Source organism: Molossus molossus, unplaced genomic scaffold (assembly GCF_014108415.1).
Source record: "Molossus molossus isolate mMolMol1 unplaced genomic scaffold, mMolMol1.p scaffold_m16_p_6, whole genome shotgun sequence".
Taxonomy (NCBI): Eukaryota; Metazoa; Chordata; class Mammalia; order Chiroptera; family Molossidae; genus Molossus; species Molossus molossus.
Genome location: NW_023425399.1, coordinates 74,209,548 through 74,230,376, shown reverse-complemented (window position 1 = coordinate 74,230,376; position 20,829 = coordinate 74,209,548). Strand labels below are relative to the sequence as shown.

Below are 20,829 nucleotides of genomic sequence, written 5' to 3'. Positions count from 1 at the left end.
GTTAGCCCAGAATCCCTTGGGGATAAAAATCTTCCTAAATAAAGGGAGCCATTTAGGAACTTCCTTATGACCCAACAATTCCATTTCTGGGCATATATCCGAAGAAACCCAAAACACTAATTCAAAAGAATATATGTGCCCCTATGTTCACTGCAGTGCTATTTATAATAACCAAGATATAAAAGCAACACAAGTGCCCATCAATAGATGAGTGGATAAAAAAGTTGTGGTACATATTCCACTACATATACAATGGAGTATTACTTGGCCATAAAAAAGAATGAAATCTACCCTGGCCGGTTTGGCTCAGTTGTTAGAGCATCAGCTTGTGGTCCAGAGAGGCCCGGGTTTGGTTCCCACTAAGGGCACGTACCTCGGTTGCAGTTTGTCCCGGGCCCTGGTTGGGTTGTGTGGGAGGCAGCCACTTGATGTGTTCCTTTCACGTTGATGTTTCTCTCTCTCTTCCTCTCTCTCCCTCCCACTCTGTCTGAACAAAAAATGGAAAAATGTCCTTGGGTGAGGATAAAAAAAAAAAGAGAGAATGAAATCTTACCATTTGTGACAGTATAGATGGACCCAGAAGGTATGCTAAGGGAAATAAATCAGATGAAGAAAAACAAGTAGCACCATATGATTTCGCTTATACATGGAATCTAAAGAGCAAAACAAACAAATAAAATAGATACAGACTCAGAGATACAGAGAACAGACTTATAGTTGCCAGAGGGAGAGGGGTTGGGAAATTAGGTGAAAATGGTGTAGGGATTAAGAAATACAGATTGGTAGGCACAAAATAGTCTTAGCAATGTAAAGTGCAGCATAGTGAAAATAGTTATTAATATTGTAATAATTATGTATAATGCCAGGTGGGTACTTGAGGTATCAGGGGACCACTCTGTAAAGTATATGACTGTGTAACCACTATGCTGCACATCTGAAACTAATACGAAATAATATTAAAGTAAATTGTAATTGAAAAACAAAAATAAATTTTTTAAAAGGGAGCCATTTAAGTAGTAAGTAGAAAGAGTGTGAATTCTGATTTTGCCACTTATTAGCTTGTTGGGTTTTTTTTTTTTTTTTTAACTAAACACTACCTTTTCTGAGATTGTTTCATGATATGCAAAATAGTACTAAACCTATTTCATAGCAACAATTAGCATGATTAGCACAGTGCCTGGAACACAATCAATACTCATATATATTTGTTTTGCTAAATCTTGTTAAGGGTTTTCCAGATGGTAAGAGTTTAAATCTTTTTGAGATCTCTTTGCCCTTGACACCTGTATAAAACATAGACTACTGCAACATTGTGATTTATAAGGTATTTGGTCTTCATTCACAGATCCTGGCTGCAGCTCCCCAAACCCTGAAATTTCCTAAGGGTCTGAGTGATAAAGGTGTCTTTTGTTATGTTAATGAGGTGACATTTGGACCTTTTCTAAGGATGGGGGAGAGGGGCTAGGGTTGAATCAATTGCCAATGGCCAATAATTTAATCAATCATGGCTATGTAATAAAGCCTCCATAAAAACTCCCAACAACAGGGTTCAAAGAACTTCCAGGGTGGCAAACATGTGAAGATTAGGGGAGAATTACTCACCTGGAGAAGGCATGAAAGCTCTGTGCCCTTTCCCACATAGCTTGCCCTATGTCTCTCTCCCATCTGGCTGGCCCTGGGTTATATATCCTTTTACAATAAATCAGTGATCTAATAAGTAACATGTTTCTCTGAGTTCTGTAAGCCATTGTAGCAAATTAATTAAACCCAAGGAAGAGGTTGTGGGAATCTCTGATTTGTGGCTGGTGCCTTTGCAGGGGTGGGGGGTTGTGGGGGTTGTGCAGTCTTGTAGGACTGAACCTTTAACCTGTGGAATCTGATGCTATCTCCAGGAAGATAGTGTTAGAATTGAGTTGAATTCTTGGGCACCCTACTAGAATCTGATAATTGTTTGTTGGTGTGGGGGAACCTCCCCATTGGAATTGGGTCCCAGAACCCCAATTTGCTTCTTTTCCAAGTAAAGTATAGCAGACCAATATTCACCTTCAGATTGCAATTAATGCCCTTCCAATAAGATACTATATTTCTATTAATGCAATCTCTGATCTGTTTATATCAGCCATGTTGTACTTTTGACTCAACTGAACTAGCATTTAATGATAACATGGGTATATTTTCCACCCTAAAATTACCTTAATGACTTCCTTTAGCATTTCATATAGTGTAAAACTGTTAGAGGTAAATTCTTTCAGTTTTTTGTATAAAGATATTTTCTTTATTTCACCTTCATTTTTGAAAGATATTCTGGCTGAGTACAGAATCCTAGGTTGAGAGCTCTTAAAAGATGTTGCACCACTGTCTTATTTATATTGTTTCTCATTATGTCATTTATTTTTGTTTCTCAACATATCTTTTTTTCTCTTGCTGCTTTTAAGATTTTCCCTTTATTGTTGGTATTAAGAAATTATATTATGATGTACTTTGGTGTAGGTTTCTGTATGTTTTTTGTGCTTGGGGTTCATTGAACTTCTTGTATCTATGGGTTTATATTTTCATCAAGTTTGGGAAGTTTAGGGCCATTGTTTCTTCAAATATTTTTTCTCTCCTCACCTTTTAGGCACTCCAATTACAAGTATAGTAGGCTGCTTGTGATTGTCCCACAGCTCACTGATGCTTGTTTCATTTTCTTTTAATTTTTTCCTCTGTTTCATTATGGATAGTTTCTATTACTATCCAAGTTACTAATCTTTCTGTCTGCATTGACTAATCTGTTGTTGTTCCCAATAACAGTATTTTTCATTCAAACATTGTAGTTGTCATTTCTAGAAGTTCAATATGGTTCTTTTTTTAATATCCTCCATGTTTACTTAACTTTTTTTAAATATATGAGATAGTTATAACTGTTTTGATGTTCTTCCCTGCTAAATCTAACATCTGTGTCAGTTCTGGGTTGGTTTTGGTTGATTTATTAGTCTCTTCAATATTAGTTGTGTTTTCCTGCCTCTCTGACATGCTTGGTAATCTCTGATTGGATATCAGGCATTATTAATTTTATCTTGTTGGATTCTGAATATTTTGGTATTGTTATGAATATTCTTGAACTCTGGAGAGCAGTTAAATTACTTGGAAATAATTTGATCCTTTTGGATTTTGTTTTTCATATTTCTAGGCAGGTCTGAAGCAGTGCTCAATCTAATATTCTCCCTTTCTGAGGTAAGACCTTTCTTTTTTTTTTTATCCTTACCTGAGGACATTTTTTTGTTTTTTGTTTTTGTTCAGATAGAGTGGAAGGGAGAGAGAAACATCAATGCGAAAGGGGCACACTGAGTGGTTGCCACCCGCACAACCCAACCAGGGCCGGAAACAAACTGCAACTGAGGTCCGTGCCCTTTGCAGGAACCAAACCCGGGTCTCTCTGGACCACAGGTTGACGCTTTAACCAACGAGCCAAACCGGCCAGGGCTGAAGTAAGACCTTTCTAAATACTCTATCCAATGCCCAATGAACTATGAGGTTTTCCTGGCTACTGGTGGGAACAGTCCCTGTTCCTGGCCCTGTGTGAATGGTGATCATTTTTTCTTCTCATCCTTTTGGATGGTACTTTTCACTTTGAGTAGTTTCCTCACATGCATGCATCCATCCATATTATGCTGAATATTTGAGGGGACTCTCTGCACATCTCTGGGGTTTTCTCTCTGTTCACCTTTCTCCCTCCTGACACTTGGTCTTATGAACTCTATCTATTTCAGTCTCCTTACACTGTCATTTACTTCTACTCAATTTAGGGCATTCACTGTGCTATACTGCAGTTCCCCCTCAATGTATCATGGTCTGAAAACTCTCAAAACAGTAAGCTGAGGCAATAGTAAGACTCATATTTATTTCCCATCTTTTAGGGATCTCCATCTTTTGTTGCCTGATATATAGTATCTTGATTTTCATGTATTTTTGTGTTTTGTTTTGCTTTTTAGTTGTTTCAGGCGGGAAGGTAAATTCAGTCCATTTTTACTCATTTTGGCCAGAAGCAGATGTTGAGTTGATCTGTTGTTCATTTTTCAACCTTAGAGATACCCTCTCCTTTTCCTGCTCTTCCTGTCCCTTACTCTGTTCTTAGAATCTGACACACATGATCATTTCACACAATTCTATGTAGAGATCAAATCATCTTTGTATCCTCAGATCCTATATTCCAGTAACTGTCCAATAAAATTGTTAAAAGTTAGCAAAGAAACTTCAAATTCTGGCTTTGTTATCTTCTGTGTCTTGAACTTGACTATGATAGGTACTGGCCTTCATTCTTATACTTGCAGAGAATGCTGAAGAAAGATTAGTAAGAGGCAGATATTTTCTACTGAACTATACATCTGGTTTAATCCTGAGATCTTTTGAATATTTAACTATGACAAATATAACATAAAAGAAAATTCAGAAATAGAAACATGCTAAAATCTCACTTCTCCCATAAACCATTTTTTTCTTTTAGCATATGTCCTTGCACATTTTATCTATAGTATATGTCTTACATCATATAACAAAAATACACAGAATTAATATTACTTTTTTCACTTAACAGAATTATTTCCTATGTGGCTGCATAGTGTTATAGTTATCTCTTTTAACATCTTTGTTATGTGAGTATGCTATGATTTATTCAATTGTTTCTATATCAAGATTACTTCTTCTTTTTAGTTACTATAAAGAATAACTGCAGCCCTGGCCGGTTTGACTCAGCGGATAGAGCATCGGCCTGCGGTCCAGAGAGACCCAGGTTCAGTTCCCGCTAAGGGCACGTACCTCGGTTGCAGTTTGTCCCCAGCCCTGGTTGAGTCGTGTGGGAGATAGCCACTTGATGTGTACCTTTCACATCAATGTTTCTCTCTCTCTCTCTCTCTCTCTCTCTCTCTCTTCCTCTCTCTCCTTCCCACTCTCTGAATAAAAAATGGAAAAATGTCCTTTGGTGAGGATAAAAAAAAAAAAGAATAACTGCAGCAAGTTCCCTGACTTTCCTTTTAGGTTGTTTTCTTGGCCCCTGAAGTTAGATTACTAGAGTAAAAGATATAAATGTTGTCAATGTTTTTATTCTGTATTGCCAAATTGCTTTCTTTTTTAATATACATACATACATATATATATATATATATATATATATATATATATATATAAAATTAATTTTTACAGAGAGAGGAAGGGAGAGTAAGAGAGAGAGAGAGAAACATTGATTGGTTGCCTCCTACATGCCCCCCACCAGGGATCAAGCCTGAAACCCAGACATGTGCCCCGACTGGGAATTGAACTGGCAACCCCTAAGTGCACAGGATGACAACCAACCAAGCAAGTCACACCGGCCAGGGACCAAACTTCTTTCTTTCTTTTTAAATCCTCACCAGAGGATATTTCTCCATTTATCTTCAGCCAAAGTGGGAGAGAGAGAGAAAGAGAGAAACATTGATGTGAGAGAGACATCTAATTGGTTGCCTTCCACACAACCCCATTCAGGGCCAGGGACCAAACCACAACTGAGTATGTACTCTTGACCAGAATCGAACCTGCGACTCTTTGGTCCATGGGCCGATGCTCCAATCTCTGAACCAAACCAGCCAGAGACCAAACTGCTTTCTTAAAAGGTTGTACCACTGCTCACCTCCACCAGCCTTGTTGAGAGTGTCAGTCTTACCATATCCTTGTCAGCACTGTATATTATCATTTAAAGTGGAATGTGGTAGCTAATGTAATTAGTGAAAATTACTTTTCATTGTTATTACTTACAGTTTCTTCATTTCCACAAAGTGGGCCATTCTTCCTTATACTTGCTAAATGGTGGTGTTTTTTCTTTTGTGGGGAAGGAGGAGAAGTCTCACAAGCACATTCATGGCCCTGTCTCAGAGGGCTGTAATCATTGGTTTTCTTCCTCTTTCACCCATGCACGCATTCATCAAATGTTTATTGAGCATTTTCAGTAGGCCAGGTACCATGCTAGGCTTTGGAGATTGAACAGGGTGAGAAGGCAGATACAACTTCTGCCCAAGGAGTTTACAGTGTAAAGAAAGAGCCTACATGTTCTCAGTGTCTGGTTGGGAATGGACAAATCTGCCAGCCAAAGGGTTCCCACCATATTTGGAAAAAGGAGTCTATGTTTTGGTAAAGGGTTAATTTGAATACTCTTGAGGAACTAAGTTTTTAAAAAATTGCAAAAGAAACTTTTGATTATCCTGACCTCAAGGAAGGTTAGTGGCTAAGGAAGACAAATCCAAAGGGGAAAGTGAGCCCTGGCTGGTTTGGCTCAGCGGTTAGAGTGTTGGCCTATGTCCAGAGAAAAAAGCTGTGGTACATGTACACAATGGAATACTATGCAACTGTAAGAAAGAAAGATCTCTTATCCTTTGAGATGACATGGAGGGACCTGGAGAGTATTGTGCTAGGTGAAACAAGCCAAGCAGAGAAAGACAAATATCACATGATCTCACTTATTGGTGGAATATAAGGAACTAAACAAACTGATGAACAAAATAGACCCAGAGACATAGAAGTAGGGTACAGACTGACAAACCTAAGAAGAAAGGGTGGTGTGGGGGAAGAGATAAACCACAGAACTTATATGCATGTGTGCATAATCAATGGATATAGACAACAAAGCTGGAGATGGGGTGGGGGGGATGGGGAGGAGGGTGTCAATGGGTAAGAAAGGAGAAACACCTGTAACAAAAATGAATAAAAATAATTAAAAAAAATAAATGGCTGTCACCAGGGACAAAAGAATTGTGCTGGGTGGGGAGAGGGGAGGAATCAAGACAAAAGAAGACGACTATGTGAGCAAGCCAAGCCTGGTTTGAACATGGCACATCACGAAGTATTCTGGACAGACACAGGGAAGCATGAGATACAAAAGAGAAGAAACCAAGAGGTTTCAGAGAATGAAAAATATTGAGCACTTAGAAATTTCTATTAGAGCTGGCTCTGCCTCCTCCCTTCTTGGAGACCAAAGTCAGCTGCGAGGCTCCCCACTGCAGCTATACCACTGCAACAACAACCCTACAATAGAATCACCACAGTAGAAAATATAAAAACTCAAAAGGACCAAAACATTATTATTATACCATAGCATCCCTGACCTATGATACCACTTGCTCTCAAAGTGTGAGGACTGTATACAATACATGTGTATAGTTTAAATGAGTAAATCCACCTTTTTTTTTTTCCCATTGAGATCAAAATATGGAAGTGTACACAAAACATTTATGCATGGTTTCAAGGATAAGTATAAAGAAAATACCTATGGAAATAACTACCATCCACGTCAAGAAAACAACAACAACACTGCCAGCAGCCTTCTTTGTGCTCTTCCCAACTCTTTTCTCTCCCTCTCCCCAGATGTAGCCACTGGATTATGTATATATTCCTAAAATAATTTAGTTTTGCCTGCTTTTGAACATAATAGAAATAATAATGGATGGACTCCTTTGTAAATGGATTTTCTGCTCAACCTGATGTTTGTAAGATTCCTCCGTTATGCCGTATGTTGGTATTGTTTGTTTATTTTCAATGCCAAATGGTATTTCATTATATAAATTACAGCTATTTTTTTTCTTAAGACTTCTAGCCTCCAGAACTGTGAAACAATAAATTTCTATTGTTTTTGCAGCCTAGTTTGTGGTATTTTAAAAAAAATGTATCTTCATTATTGAAATAATAGATACCCCCCCCCCCCATTTCCATTGTTGATAAACACTGAATTATATCCATTTTGACCCAATGGTGAAGAACAGTGCTATGGACAGTACTGTACGTATCTCCTGGTACACATGTGCAAGGGAGTGGAATAGCTGGATCATGAAGATATACACATTTTCTACCTGACAATGTATTTATTGAAAATTACTTGCAAAGTGGTGGTGTCAACTAAAGATCCTACCAGCAATGTATGAAGTTCTTGTTGCTTCAAACCCTTGCCAACATTTACTACTGTCATAGTTCAAATTATTACCAATTTTATTTGTGTATAATGGTATCTCATGGTATTTTGAAAGTAGTTTCCATAATTACCAAAGTGGTTAATCATCTTTCTATGTATTTATTGGTCACTTGCATTTCCTCTTTCACGAAATGCTTGTTGAAGTCTCATTTTCTTCTATTAATGTCTTTTTCTTATTGATTCACAGACATTCTTTATATGTTCTTTGTACTAGTCTTTCGTACATGTCTTCTAGTTTATGACCTGATTTTTCACTGTGACACCTTCTAATAATTAGAAGGGGAATTTTTTGTTTTGTTTTGTTAATCCTCACCCGAGGATATTTTCCCATTGATTTTAAGATAGAGTGGAAGGAAGGGAGGGAGGAAGAGAGGGAGGGAAAGAGGAAGAAACATTGATGTGAGAGAAACATACTGATTGGTTGCCCCCCCATGACTCTGACCAGGGCTGGGGATCAAACTTGCAACCCAGATACATGTCCTTGACCAGGAATCGAACCTGAGACCCTCTGGTGCATGGGCCAACACTCTAACCGCTAAGCCAAACCAGCCAGGGCTAGAAGGAGGAATTTTAATGTAGTGAAATAGCAGCCTTTTCCTTTATGATCAGCACTTTTCTGTTTACTTTAAGGTACCTATAATATCTAAGATATTCTAAAATATTTTCTTAAAAGATTGACAGTTTTGCCTTTTACATTTAGATCATCTAGATACCTCGAATTAATTTTTGTGTATAGTGTGAAATAGAGGTCCGGTTTCATTTTTCACATAGAATATCCAATTTCTGAGCACTGTTCATTAAAATGAATGGTCCCACTAATCTGCAAGTCACTTCTGTTAAGTATGAAATACCCATATGTTATGTGAATCTGTTTTTGGACTTTCTACTCTGTTTCTATTCCTTTGCCAACTCCACCCTGTCTATATTAGCAAAGCTTCATGAGCTTGGTATATGATAGGGCAAGTCCTTTAATTTATTATTGTTCTTACTTCTTTAACACATAAACATATGATACTAAGCTTATATTACTTTGAGCCTACTGTGGCTCACAGAGAAGAAAATCCCATTTCATGGACAATACTTCTGTCTCCAATAACAGGGCCAGTTTCTCCATTAGGCACAGAAGGCACAGTACCTTGGGTCCATAATACTTTTAGGGGCTCATGATAATGCTTTAATTAATTTTAAAAGAAGAAGAGAACAATGAACTTTTAATCAAAGAAAGTATTTTAAAATATAATACTAAATATTCATTTTTTATACCAACATAGTCATAAAAATATTATTTATACTTTTCTAGGGAGAAAGGGCCACACAGGCCAATGTGAAGGCCCAAAAAGTCACAAAGTGGCCCTACCTGATAGAGTCTTCTTAAAAATTATCCTATTAGTTGCATGGGCAGAGCTCAGGTGGCTCATCCCCATCCTGTCCTATAGGCTAGGGAATAAAAACAAGTTTCCTCCTAATGGTAGATGAGCATATCATTTTCATTTGGAAAAATAATACACATCGGTAAATTAATAATTCCTCAAGTGCTAACTTTAAATTTAAATGTAAAAAATTGAATTAAAATAAAATTTATTTCCAGGCATTTACCAGGTACTAGGTGGTACAGGGATAAAGAAAATGAACACAGAGTATTTAGCATATAAGGAAATATAGATGGTTAACAATTATAATTGGCAAGAATGTCACCTAAGTATAAGTATGGCAGCAAAGCTGAGTTAATCCTTAGTTGCAAAATAGGTGTAGCTATTTTTGGTTTTCCATATGAGGAAACCAAAGCACAGAATAACTGAGTAGTTTATCCCAAGCTGCAGCAAATATATGTCAGGAGCAGTATTTAAATACCAGGACTCTGACTCCAAGCCCCGTGCTGTTTAACCTTCTGATCTGAAACAGTGCTCATCTTATAGTAGATATGCAATAATTAGATTGTATTGAACTGAAACAGTACCACTCCAAAGGATTTCACCTTTCTCTCAGAGCAGCTGTTTAATTTTTTTCACACCTTTCTTTCTTTCTTTCTTTCTTTTTTTTTTTTGTTCAGACAGAGCGGGAGGGAGAGAGAGAGGAAGAGAGAGAGAGGGAAACATCGATGTGAAGGGACACATCGAGTGGTTGCCACCCGCACGACCAACCAGGGCCGGGGACAAACTGCAACCGAGGTACGTGCCCTTAGCGGGAACCGAACCCGGGTCTCTCTGTACCGCAGGCCGACGCTCTAACCGCTGAGCCAAACCGGCCAGGGCCACACCTTTCTTAAAGTATGTTTTACATATCATAAAATTTACCCATTTCAAATGTATACTCCAATGATTTTTAGTAACTTTACTAAGAGGTGCAATTATCACCATAAATCAGTTTTAGAATATTTTCATCTCTCCAATTAGAACCTTCATGCCCATTTTCCATCCCTACCCCTTATCCCAGGCAACCACTAATCTATTTTCTGTCTCTATAAGTTTGCCTTTTCTAGATACTTAAAGAAAATAAAATCATTTAATATGTGGTCTCTTTTGTCTGGCTTCTTTCACTTAGCATAATAACGTTGTTGAGGTCCAACCATGATTTAGCATGTGTCAGTAGTTTGTTCCTTATTACAGTTCAGTGATATTGTGTGGATACACAACACTTTTGTCTATAAATTCATGAGTTAACTGACATTTAAGTTGTTTCTAGTTTTCAACCACAATGAATAATGCTGTTATGAACATCTGTATGCAAGTTTTCATGAGGACATATATCTTTATTTCTCTTGGGTAGATATTTAGAAGTGAAATTGCTAAATTATGTAATAATAGTTTATGTTTAACTTTTTGAGAATCTGCTAAACTGTATTCTAAAGTGGCTGCCATATTTTACATTCTTATCAGCAAAATACAAGATTTCTAATTTCTGCACATCTACAGACTCTTATCATCTTTTTTATTATAGTCATTTTAGTGGGTGTGAAGTGCTATGTCAATATGGTCTTGATTTGCATTTCCCTAATGACTAATGATGTTGAATACCTTTTCCTGTGCTTATTAGCCCTTTGTATATATTCCTTGAGGAAATATCTATTCCAAATCCTTTGCCCATGTTTGATTGAATTGCCCCCTTAATACTGAGTTGTAAAAGTTTTTGTAAATTCTGGATACAAATCCTTGATTAAGTATGTGTTTTGCAAATGTTTTTTGCAAATCTGTCACTTGTCTTTTTGTTTCCTTAATGCTGTCTTTTGAAGTGTAAAAGTCTTGAATTTTGATGAGGTCCATTTTATCAGTTTTTCCAGAAATAAATTCTTACATTTATATCAGTTGAATTTTGATAAATGCAATTCACTGACAAGAAGGTAGTCTGTTAAAAAATGCTGCTGGGGAGACTTCCGGTCAAGATGGCGGCGTAGGTAAAAGCGGTATCGCGTCCTCCCACAACCACATCCAAGTTACAACTAAACTACAGAACAACCATCATTCAAAACCGCCTGAAATCAAGCTGAATGGAAGTCCTACAACTACGGAATTAAAGAAGCTGCATTGAGACTGGTAGGAGGTGCGGAGGTGCGGAGGTGCGGAGGTGCGAGGGCCGGTGGCGAGACAAGCTGGTCTCACCAAGCTGGTCCCACACCCATGTGTGCCGGATAAAAATCAGGAGGAGACCTCGGCTGAGACAGTCCTTCCTGAGGACTGAGGGGTCCGGTCCCACACCAGGTGCCCCGCTCAGGGTTCCAGTGCCAGGAAGAGAATCCCCATAACTTCTGGCTGGAAAAAACAGCAAGAACTGAGGCTCAGGGAGGCTGATGCGGCTGGAGCCCCAGGCAGCTCCTTAAAGGGCCCGCCCACGGACTTATTGGACCCACTCCCTCTAAGCTTGGAGGGGAGGCAGCTCGAGGGGCACCAGAGACATACAGGGAAGAACTGAGCTGTTTGGCACTGGAGCGAGGGCTGGAGAGGGGGCTTTCTTGGGGACAAACGTGCTGTCAGAGGCCTTTGTTCCTTTGGTGAGCCCTTCCCTGGGGCGGCAGACAGCCGCCATATCTGGGACTTCGGCAACCTGACTCACACTGGTAGCCCCGCCCTGGTGACTCCCTGAGGCCCCGCCCCACCCCACCCAACTTTCAGGCCCACCCAACTTTCAGGCCCACCCAAGCTGTTGCCACTTGCTTAACTATAGAATTGGCCTGTCTTGGATCCTGCTTCAGGTTTTTCCTAAATTCTTTCAAACAAGCAGCATCTGGTCTCAGCTAGCCCCATACCGCTAGTTAAGTAATACACAGAAACAAACACAGGGAGGCAGCCACAATGAGGAGACGAAGAAACAGGTCCCAAATGAAAGAACAGAACAAAACCCCAAGAAAAGAACTAAGCGAAATGGAGATAAGCAACCTAACAGATGCTGAGTTCAAAGTACTGCTTATAAGGATGCTCAATGAACTCAGTGAGGGCCTCAAGAGCATAAAAAAGGACCAATCAGAAATGATCGATGCACAGTTAGAAACGAAGGAGGCTTTAACTGAAATAAAAAATAATTTACAAAGATTCAATAGTAGAGTATGTAAATCCAAGAAGCAAACCATCGATTTGGAATATAAGAAAGCAAAAAATGCCCAATCAGAACAGCAAAAAGAAAAAGGAACCCAAAAAAATGAGGATAGTGTAAGGAGCCTCTAGGACAACCTCAAGCGTGCCAACATTCGCATCTTGGGGGTGCCGGAAGGAGAAGAGAGAGAACAAGAAATCGAAAACCTGTTTGAAACAATAATGGCAGAAAACTTTCCTAACTTGGTGAAGGAAACAGACATACAAGTCCAGGAAGCACAGAGAGTCCCAAACAAGATGAACCCCAAGAGGCCCACACCAAGACACATCATCATCAAAATGCAAAAGGTTCAAGACAAAGAGAGAATCTTAAAAGCAGCAAGAGAAAGGCAGCTAGTTACCTACAAGGGAGTTCCTATAAGGCTGTCAGCTGATTTCTCAAAAGAAACTTTGCAGGCCAGAAGGGAGTGGCAAGAAATATTCAGAGTGATGAAAAGCAAGAACCTACAACCAAGATTACTCTATCCTGCAAAGATGTCATTTAGAATCGATGGCCATATAAAGACTTTTCCAGACAAGAAAAAGTTAAAGGAGTTCATCACCACCAAACCGTTATTATATGAAATGATGAAGGGTCTTTTGAAGCAAAAGATAAAATATATGAACAAACAAAATGGCAATGAATACATATCTATCAACAATGGAATCTACAAACAAAATGAACAGGTAGAACAGAAACATTCTCATAGATACAGAGAACATTTTGTTGGTTGCCAGATGGGAGGGGGTTTGGGGGAATGGGTGAAAAGGGTGAAGGGATTAAGAAATACAAATTCATAGCTAGACTGACAAACCTCAAAGGGAAAGGGGTTGGGGGGTGGGAAGAAATAAACCAAAGAACTTTTATGCATAACCAATGGACACAGACAATAGTGTGGGAAAAGGTCGAGGGGGGCGGAAGTGGGGAGGAGGTGGTCAATGGGGGAAAAATGTGAAACATCTGTAATACATTCTACATTCAACAATAAAGATTTTTTAAAAAAACATTACTAAAAAGGCATTATTCAGAAAATAAAAAACATTGTTAACTACAAAAAAAAAAAAAAAATGCTGCTGGGATCATTGAATGTCCATATATAAAAAGATGACCCTAGAATGCTCACCTCACACCATACACAAAAACTAACTAAAAATGGCTCACAGATGTTAAAGCAAAAGTATAAAACTTTGAGAAGAAAACATGGAAAAGAATCTTTCAAGATCTTGGATTAGGCAAAGATTTTTTCCATCTATTCTTGAATTCTTATCCAGATTAAACATAATATGTGTGTGATATGTGTATAACATAGGCAGATAACTATATAGCCACCTTCAGTCAAAATAGTTGTAGCAGGACTGTTGACTAAACTTTGAGTTATCAATGACATAAATATGTAGAAAGAAAACATGCAAGGATAAGCCAAAAGCCAACCAGAACAGAACATCTAGAGCTTGGCAGGTAGAATTCAAGACAAAGCTGTGTAGTCAGTAATCCCCTCTTTAAAAAACTATGCAATGGGGTGTGCTTACATTTCAGGCTAAGAAACGTTGATTATAATAGTCACTGATTGTAGATTAAGAAGGCCATCTCCTATAGAAGGGTGAATCTCTATCAGCTAAGGAGATGCTGCATACTCTAATGTTTGCAATGATTTAATAATATTAACATGACATTCTTACAGCCTATTACTTTCAATATATGTAAGAAAGAAATTATTGTTGAAAATTGTATAAGCATAATTTGTTAAGAAAAAGTTTTAGCCCTGGCCAGTTTGGCTCAGCAGTTGGAGCATCAGCCTGTGGACCAGAGAGTCCTGGGTTCAGTTCCTGTTAGGGGCATGTACCAAAAAAAAAAAAAAAAAAGGAAAAGAGAACATTTTAGATGAAAGCCTCTTTTTTAAAGGCACTTTCTGCCCTGGCCGATTTTGCTCAGTGATTAGAGCATCAGCCTGTGAACCAGAGAGTTCCGGGTTTGGTTCCTGCTAAGGACATGGACCTTGGTTACAGTGCGTCCTCACCCCAGTTGGGGTCGTGTGGGTGGCAGCCACTCAATGTGTGTCTCTCACATCGATGTTTCTCTCCCCCCCTCCCCCAATCTTCCTCCTGCTCTACCTGAGATAAGTGCAAAAATGTCCTTGGATGAGGATTAAAAATAAATAAATAAAGGCACTTTCTTCTATTAAATTCTCTAGATTGCACCTAAAGTTATAAAAGTCAGTTTTACGGTCAAATGGCCACTTTTACCACCACAAGGGATACATAGAATATTGGCATAAATCTTGGCCACTTGTGTTCACTGTGAGTCAGTCAGTGACTTGCCTGTGTCTCTTTATGGCAACTGACAGAGCCTTTGCTAAGCCTGAATCTTGGTTTCCTCTATTTCAGACCAACATTTGTTTTCAAAACACATTTCCTGATATATAGTCATGTCATGTGTCGTTTAATGACAAGGTGTTCTGAAAAATGTGTCATTAGAAAATGTCCTCATTGTGTGACACACTATGTCCACAGAGTGCACTTACACAAACCTAGATGGTATAGCCTACACTTAAGACTATATGTTATAACCTATTGTTCCTAGGCTAAAAACCTAAACAGCATGTTACTGTACTGAATACTGTAGGCAATTGTAGCACAATGGTATTTAAACATACCTAAACATAGAAGAGGTACAATAAACATATAGTATGAAAAAGTGTGTGCATGGTGGGGGTTAGAAGTAGGGCAGTGGAGGGGCTGTTTTGAGAGAGTGGTTATCAGGAGGAGGGAAGGAGGAAGGGAGAGAAGGAAGGAAGAGAAGGGGAAAGTAAGGAAAAGCACAGATTAAAAGAGACCCAGAGAAATAATGAAAAGGTGAGGGAGAGAAGGGATGGCGGAAGGGGCGAAAGTTTGGGGTAGGGGGCAAGTGTATAAGTGTATGGCAGAAGGCAGGTAGGTAAACAGCATGCTGAGCTTCCTCCTCTGTGATTAACTGAAATATCACATGGTATATGACTGTAATGAGAATGCATTACTGCTTTCTTCTGCACTATTTCTTATTAAAATTTTAATTTATCTTCATGTATAATTGGTTATTTATTTATCCACCTCTCTCTCTCAGGAAATGTAACATGTTTTTTTTTTAGAGAGAGAGGAAGTGAGAGGGAGAGATAGAAACATCAATGAGAGAGAACATTGACTGGCCGCCTCCTGTATGCCCCCCACTGGGGATCAGGCCCACAACCTGGACATGTGCCCTAACCAGGAATTGAACCAGCGACCTCTTGGTGCATGGGTTGATGCTCAACCACTGAGCCACACCTTCTGGACTTACTGTTCTTTTATCCCTTATATGAGTGGTTTTTAAATCATCAGAGCCATCAGTCAAGTACTGAAACCCTGCCTTACAGCATTTGACAAGGATCTTAGAACATAATAAACACTTGGTAAAATTTTGTTGGAATAAAGTAAATATTCTCTCTCTTTTTTTTTTTTTTTGCATTATCTTCAGATAGAGCAGGAGGGAGAGAGGGAGGAAGAGAGAGAGAGAGAAACTTCGATGTGAGAGAGACACAGAGACTGGTTGCCATCCACACGACCCCAACCAAAGCTGGGGACAAACCACAACTGAGGGACATGTTCTTAGTGGGAACTGAACCCAGGACTCTGGTCCGCAGGCCGATGCTCTAACCGCTGAGCCAAACCGTCCAGGGCTAAATATTCATTTTTCTTTTTTTTTTTTTTCTTTTTTTACTCATTTTTTTTTTTTTGTACAGATAGAGTGGGAGGGAGAGAGAGGAAGGGAGAGAGAGACAGAAACATCGACGTGAAGGGACACATCGAGTGGCTGCCACCCGCACGACCAACCAGGGCCGGGGACAAACTGCAACCGAAGTACGTGCCCTTAGCAGAACCGAACCCTGGTCTCTCCGGACCACAGGCCGACGCTCTAACCGCTGAGCCAAACCGGCCAGGGCTAAATATTCATTTTTAATATTGCAGTTTTAAAATTGCATTTCTCTGGTCCCAAGGTCTAATGGCAAAAAATATACCACAGAATCAATCAAATTACTAAAATAATATTCTAGGAGAGACATGTAGGTTTATCATTATTTTAATGAAGGCCAATCTTTCAACGCCAAGAGCTAAATGCCAACTTTTTCTTTCATGAATACCTAGTGACATGGTGTTCTCTCATTTATTCTAAAGAGAAATATTCTCTTTTCTTAGATTACAGCCTCTATCTAGTCTCTTGGACAGATAAAAGACTTTTAAAATCCAGAATCAAGTGGACTTAGCTGAGTATGGACACACAACAAGAAGTGTCCCATGTAAAGTCAGCCTTATTATCATTGCTTATTATCACTTCCTTCTTGTAAATAAATAGATAAAATTTACCAGTTCATCAGAATTTCACATTGATTTGAAAGAGGAATGCTAAATAGTGAAATAAATAAATGCAGCCTTCTTTTCAACTTGAGTGGTTGACTGGACATTGGCAAAGCACTTATGCGATGAAGTCTGCACATCAGATGAGTAAAATGGTACTTTACAAAATACAAGAAAACTGAAAAAAATTCACAAATTATTTAAAAATACTTTCCGTCTTGCCTAAGATATAACCTAGATTGTCCCTGAATATTTTCTTAAATACTATCTGCAGTGACCTTTTGGTTACAGCCCTCCAGCCCTTGAGCCACCTGGAAACATTAATTCTCACCTGGAGCCTTGTTCTGACCTCAGGGTCTGGCCAGTGTGATCCTCCCTATACTGAAGGAATTTTCAGAAGCTTTAGACTAGTAACTTACCTGTTCAGTATCAGATTGTCCACTCTGCTGATCCAGCTCCGATACTGTAAACTAGCTTCAGGCACTAAAACTTTATCTGGTTATTCATATCCAAGCTCCTATCTTGAACCACTAAAAACTAGAACCTGGATTCTTTAGTTGTGATCCTCAGTCCTACCCTGGAACCTTACTTTGTATCCCAGTTCGGATAATACTCCATATAATGTTCTGTGGGCTTAATTAGAGCCCTCCCCTAGAACTCCAGTCTTCATGAGTATGTCCCAAATACATGCTGCCTTACAGCTATGAGGCAGACTTTCCTTATATCTGGATTTCTACTTACTGCCTCTGTCAAAATCCTCTAGAAATGGGCCCTATGCTTGAGCTCAGTTTCCTATCAACTATCAGTTCCTTTCTGGTCACACACCGTGCTGAGTTCTAATTCCAATAGTAACTTCAGTAATTTATGTCTATTTAAAAATATTTCTAGTCAAACCAGCCAAAAGTAAGTTTTAAATGCTTCATTAAATATATATCTACTGCTTGAAACTCCAAAAGTAAATACCCCATTACCTGTCTGAATGAATCCTGATTTGTATCCATTAGTTGTGCCATTTTCTGGGGTCACAGTTGATGACACTGAAGAGTTTGGTTTAATGGAGTGGCAAGTAGTAGAGGATTGTCGGCTTCTACATTCTGGAAAAGAGTAAGAATCACATTATGTGAGGAGACCCAATATTCTGTTAAAACAGGTGATGGGGACACAATCCATAAAATCTCTAAAATAAATGACTGCTCCTTAAATGGCAACCACTTTTCTTATTTGAGGTCCCCCTTACTTAAATCCTGACTCTATCAGAATGTTCAACATGGTGAACACAATTTATCTTTTGGGGACCAGATGTCATGTTTAGAAAACAAAGAAATGGTTACTAAGAACAATCAGAATTTTTTACCCACAGACTAGTTCTCAGGAGAAAAATTACTCATAACCAATATAGTTATACTAATTTTATGGGTAAGACTAAGGTTAAACTATCAATAATTTATTAAAATCTTAGCTTTTAAATACCAATCAATCTGCTATTCAGGATTGATTTAAATATAAAACAGTAACCTACAATCTATCTAGGCTACCTTCAACCTTCTCACCTCAAGCTTATGTTCAAGAGCAGAAACAAGAAATGTTCAAATTATTATTATTCTCAGATCTTATTAAAGGAAATAGGTAGATAATATTCAAGTTGATTACTGATCATGCTTCATTTTAATTAAGCTGATATAGATCTCTGACATATTTCAATAATACCTTGTAGTGGTTCAGGTAGATAACAAAAACAAATGACATGTGGAACTGTAACTTCCAACCAAGTTATACTATATATTTTACCATAGTAGTCTTAAAGGTAGCATGTGAAGAAGCCTTTTAGTTTGATATAGCCCCATTCATTTAGTTTTGCCTTTACTTCCCTTGCCTTTGGGGTCAAATTTGTAAAATGTTCTCTATGACCAAGGTCCATAAGTTTAGTACCTATGTTTTTTTCTATGTAATTTATTTGTTCAGATCTTATATTCAGTTAGGTCTTTGATTCATTTTGAATTAATCTTTTGTACATGGGGGCAAACTGTAACCTAGTTTCATTCTTTCACACATGCTTTCCAATTTATTGAAGAGGCTTTTTTTCCCCATTGCGTTTTTGTTTGTTTGCTTATTAATTCTCTCCCAAGGATATTTTTTCTGTTGATTTTTAGACAGAATGGAAGAGGGGAGGGAGAGAAAAAACATCAATGTGAGAGAGACACATTGATTGGTTGCCTCCCAAATGCACTCCAACCAGGCCAGGATAGAACTTGTTATATTTTCATTTTGTTGTGTCTTTTTCAATCTCCTTTAATAATGCTTTGTAGTTTTCAGTAGATAGGTCCTTCACCTCCTTTGTTAAGTTTATTCCTATGTATTTTTTTAAATTGCGGTTGCAAAAGGAATTGTTATTTTTATCTTTTTATGAAGTTTCATTGTTAGTATATTGGAAAGCAGTAGAATCTAGTACATTGATTTTGAATTCTGCAACTTTACTGTATTTATTGTTTCTAATAGGTTTTTGGTGGAGTCTTTAGGGTTTTCTACATACAGAATCATGTCACCTACAAATAGTGACACTTTTACTTCTTCATTCCCAATTTGGATGTCTTTTATTTCTTTCTCTTGCCTGAATGCTTTGGCTCAGACTTCCAGAACTATGTTGAATAAGAGTGGTGAGATTGTGCATCCTTGTCTTGTTTCTGATTTTAGAGGAAAAGCTTTCAGTTTTTCACCATTGAGAATGATGCTGGCTGAGGGTTTGTCATATATGGCCTTTATTATGTTGAAATACTTTCCTTCTGTACTATTTTATTGAGTGTTTTAATCATATATAGATGTTGTATCATATCAAATGCTTTTTTTGCATCTATTGATAAAATCATATGATTTTATCCTTTGTTTTGTTAATATGATATATTGTTTGATTTTCTTTTTTTTTTTTAAATCTTTATTGTTGAATGTAGAATGTATTACAGATGTTCCACATTTTTTCCCCCATTGACTCCCTCCTCCCCACTCCCGCCTCCCTCCCGCCTTTTCCCACACTATTGTCTATGTCCATTGGTTATGCATATAAGTTCTTTGGTTTATTTCTTCCCACCTCCCAGCCCCTTTCCCTTTGAGATTTGTCAGTTTAGCAACCAATTTGTACTTCTTAATCCCTTCACCTTTTTCACCCATTCCCCCAAACCCCCTCCCATCTGGCAACCAACAAAATGTTCTCTGTATCTATGAGAATGTTTCTGTTCTTCCTGTTCATTTTGTTTGTAGATTCCATTGTTGATAGATATGTATTCATTGCCATTTTGTTTGTTCATATATTTTATCTTTTTCTTCAAAAAGACCCTTCATCATTTCATATAATAACGGTTTGGTGGTGATGAACTCCTTTAACTTTTTCTTGTCTGGGAAAGTCTTTATATGGCCATCGATTCTAAATGACAGCTTTGCAGGATAGAGTAATCTTGGTTGTAGGTTCTTGCTTTCCATCACTCTGAATATTGCTTGCCACTCCCTTCTGGCCTGCAAAGTTTCTTTTGAGAAATCAGCTGACAGCCTTATAGGAACTCCCTTGTAGGTAACTAGCTGCCTTTCTCTTGCTGCTTTTAAGATTCTCTCTTTGTCTTGAACCTTTTGCATTTTGATGATGATGTGTCTTGGTGTGGGCCTCTTGGGGTTCATCTTGTTTGGGACTCTCTGTGCTTCCTGGACTTGTATGTCTGTTTCCTTCACCAAGTTAGGAAAGTTTTCTGCCATTATTGTTTCAAACAGGTTTTCGATTTCTTGTTCTCTCTCTTCTCCTTCCGGCACCCCCAAGATGCGAATGTTGGCACGCTTGAGGTTGTCCCAGAGGCTCCTTACACTATCCTCATTTTTTTGGGTTCCTTTTTCTTTTTGCTGTTCTGATTGGGTGTTTTTTGCTTCCTTATATTCCAAATCGATGGTTTG

General features: G+C 38.3%; 1 protein-coding gene across 1 annotated transcript in view; it reads right to left on the bottom strand.

The window, feature by feature from the left end:
- Positions 1 to 20,829, bottom strand: part of GREB1L (GREB1 like retinoic acid receptor coactivator) — a 171,698-nt gene that overhangs the window by 101,063 nt on the left and 49,806 nt on the right. Inside the window, exon 6 of the mRNA XM_036245203.1 lies at positions 17,871 to 17,993. Within this exon, the coding sequence (XP_036101096.1) occupies positions 17,871 to 17,993 (123 nt within the window). The remainder of the gene's footprint in view (positions 1 to 17,870; positions 17,994 to 20,829) is intronic.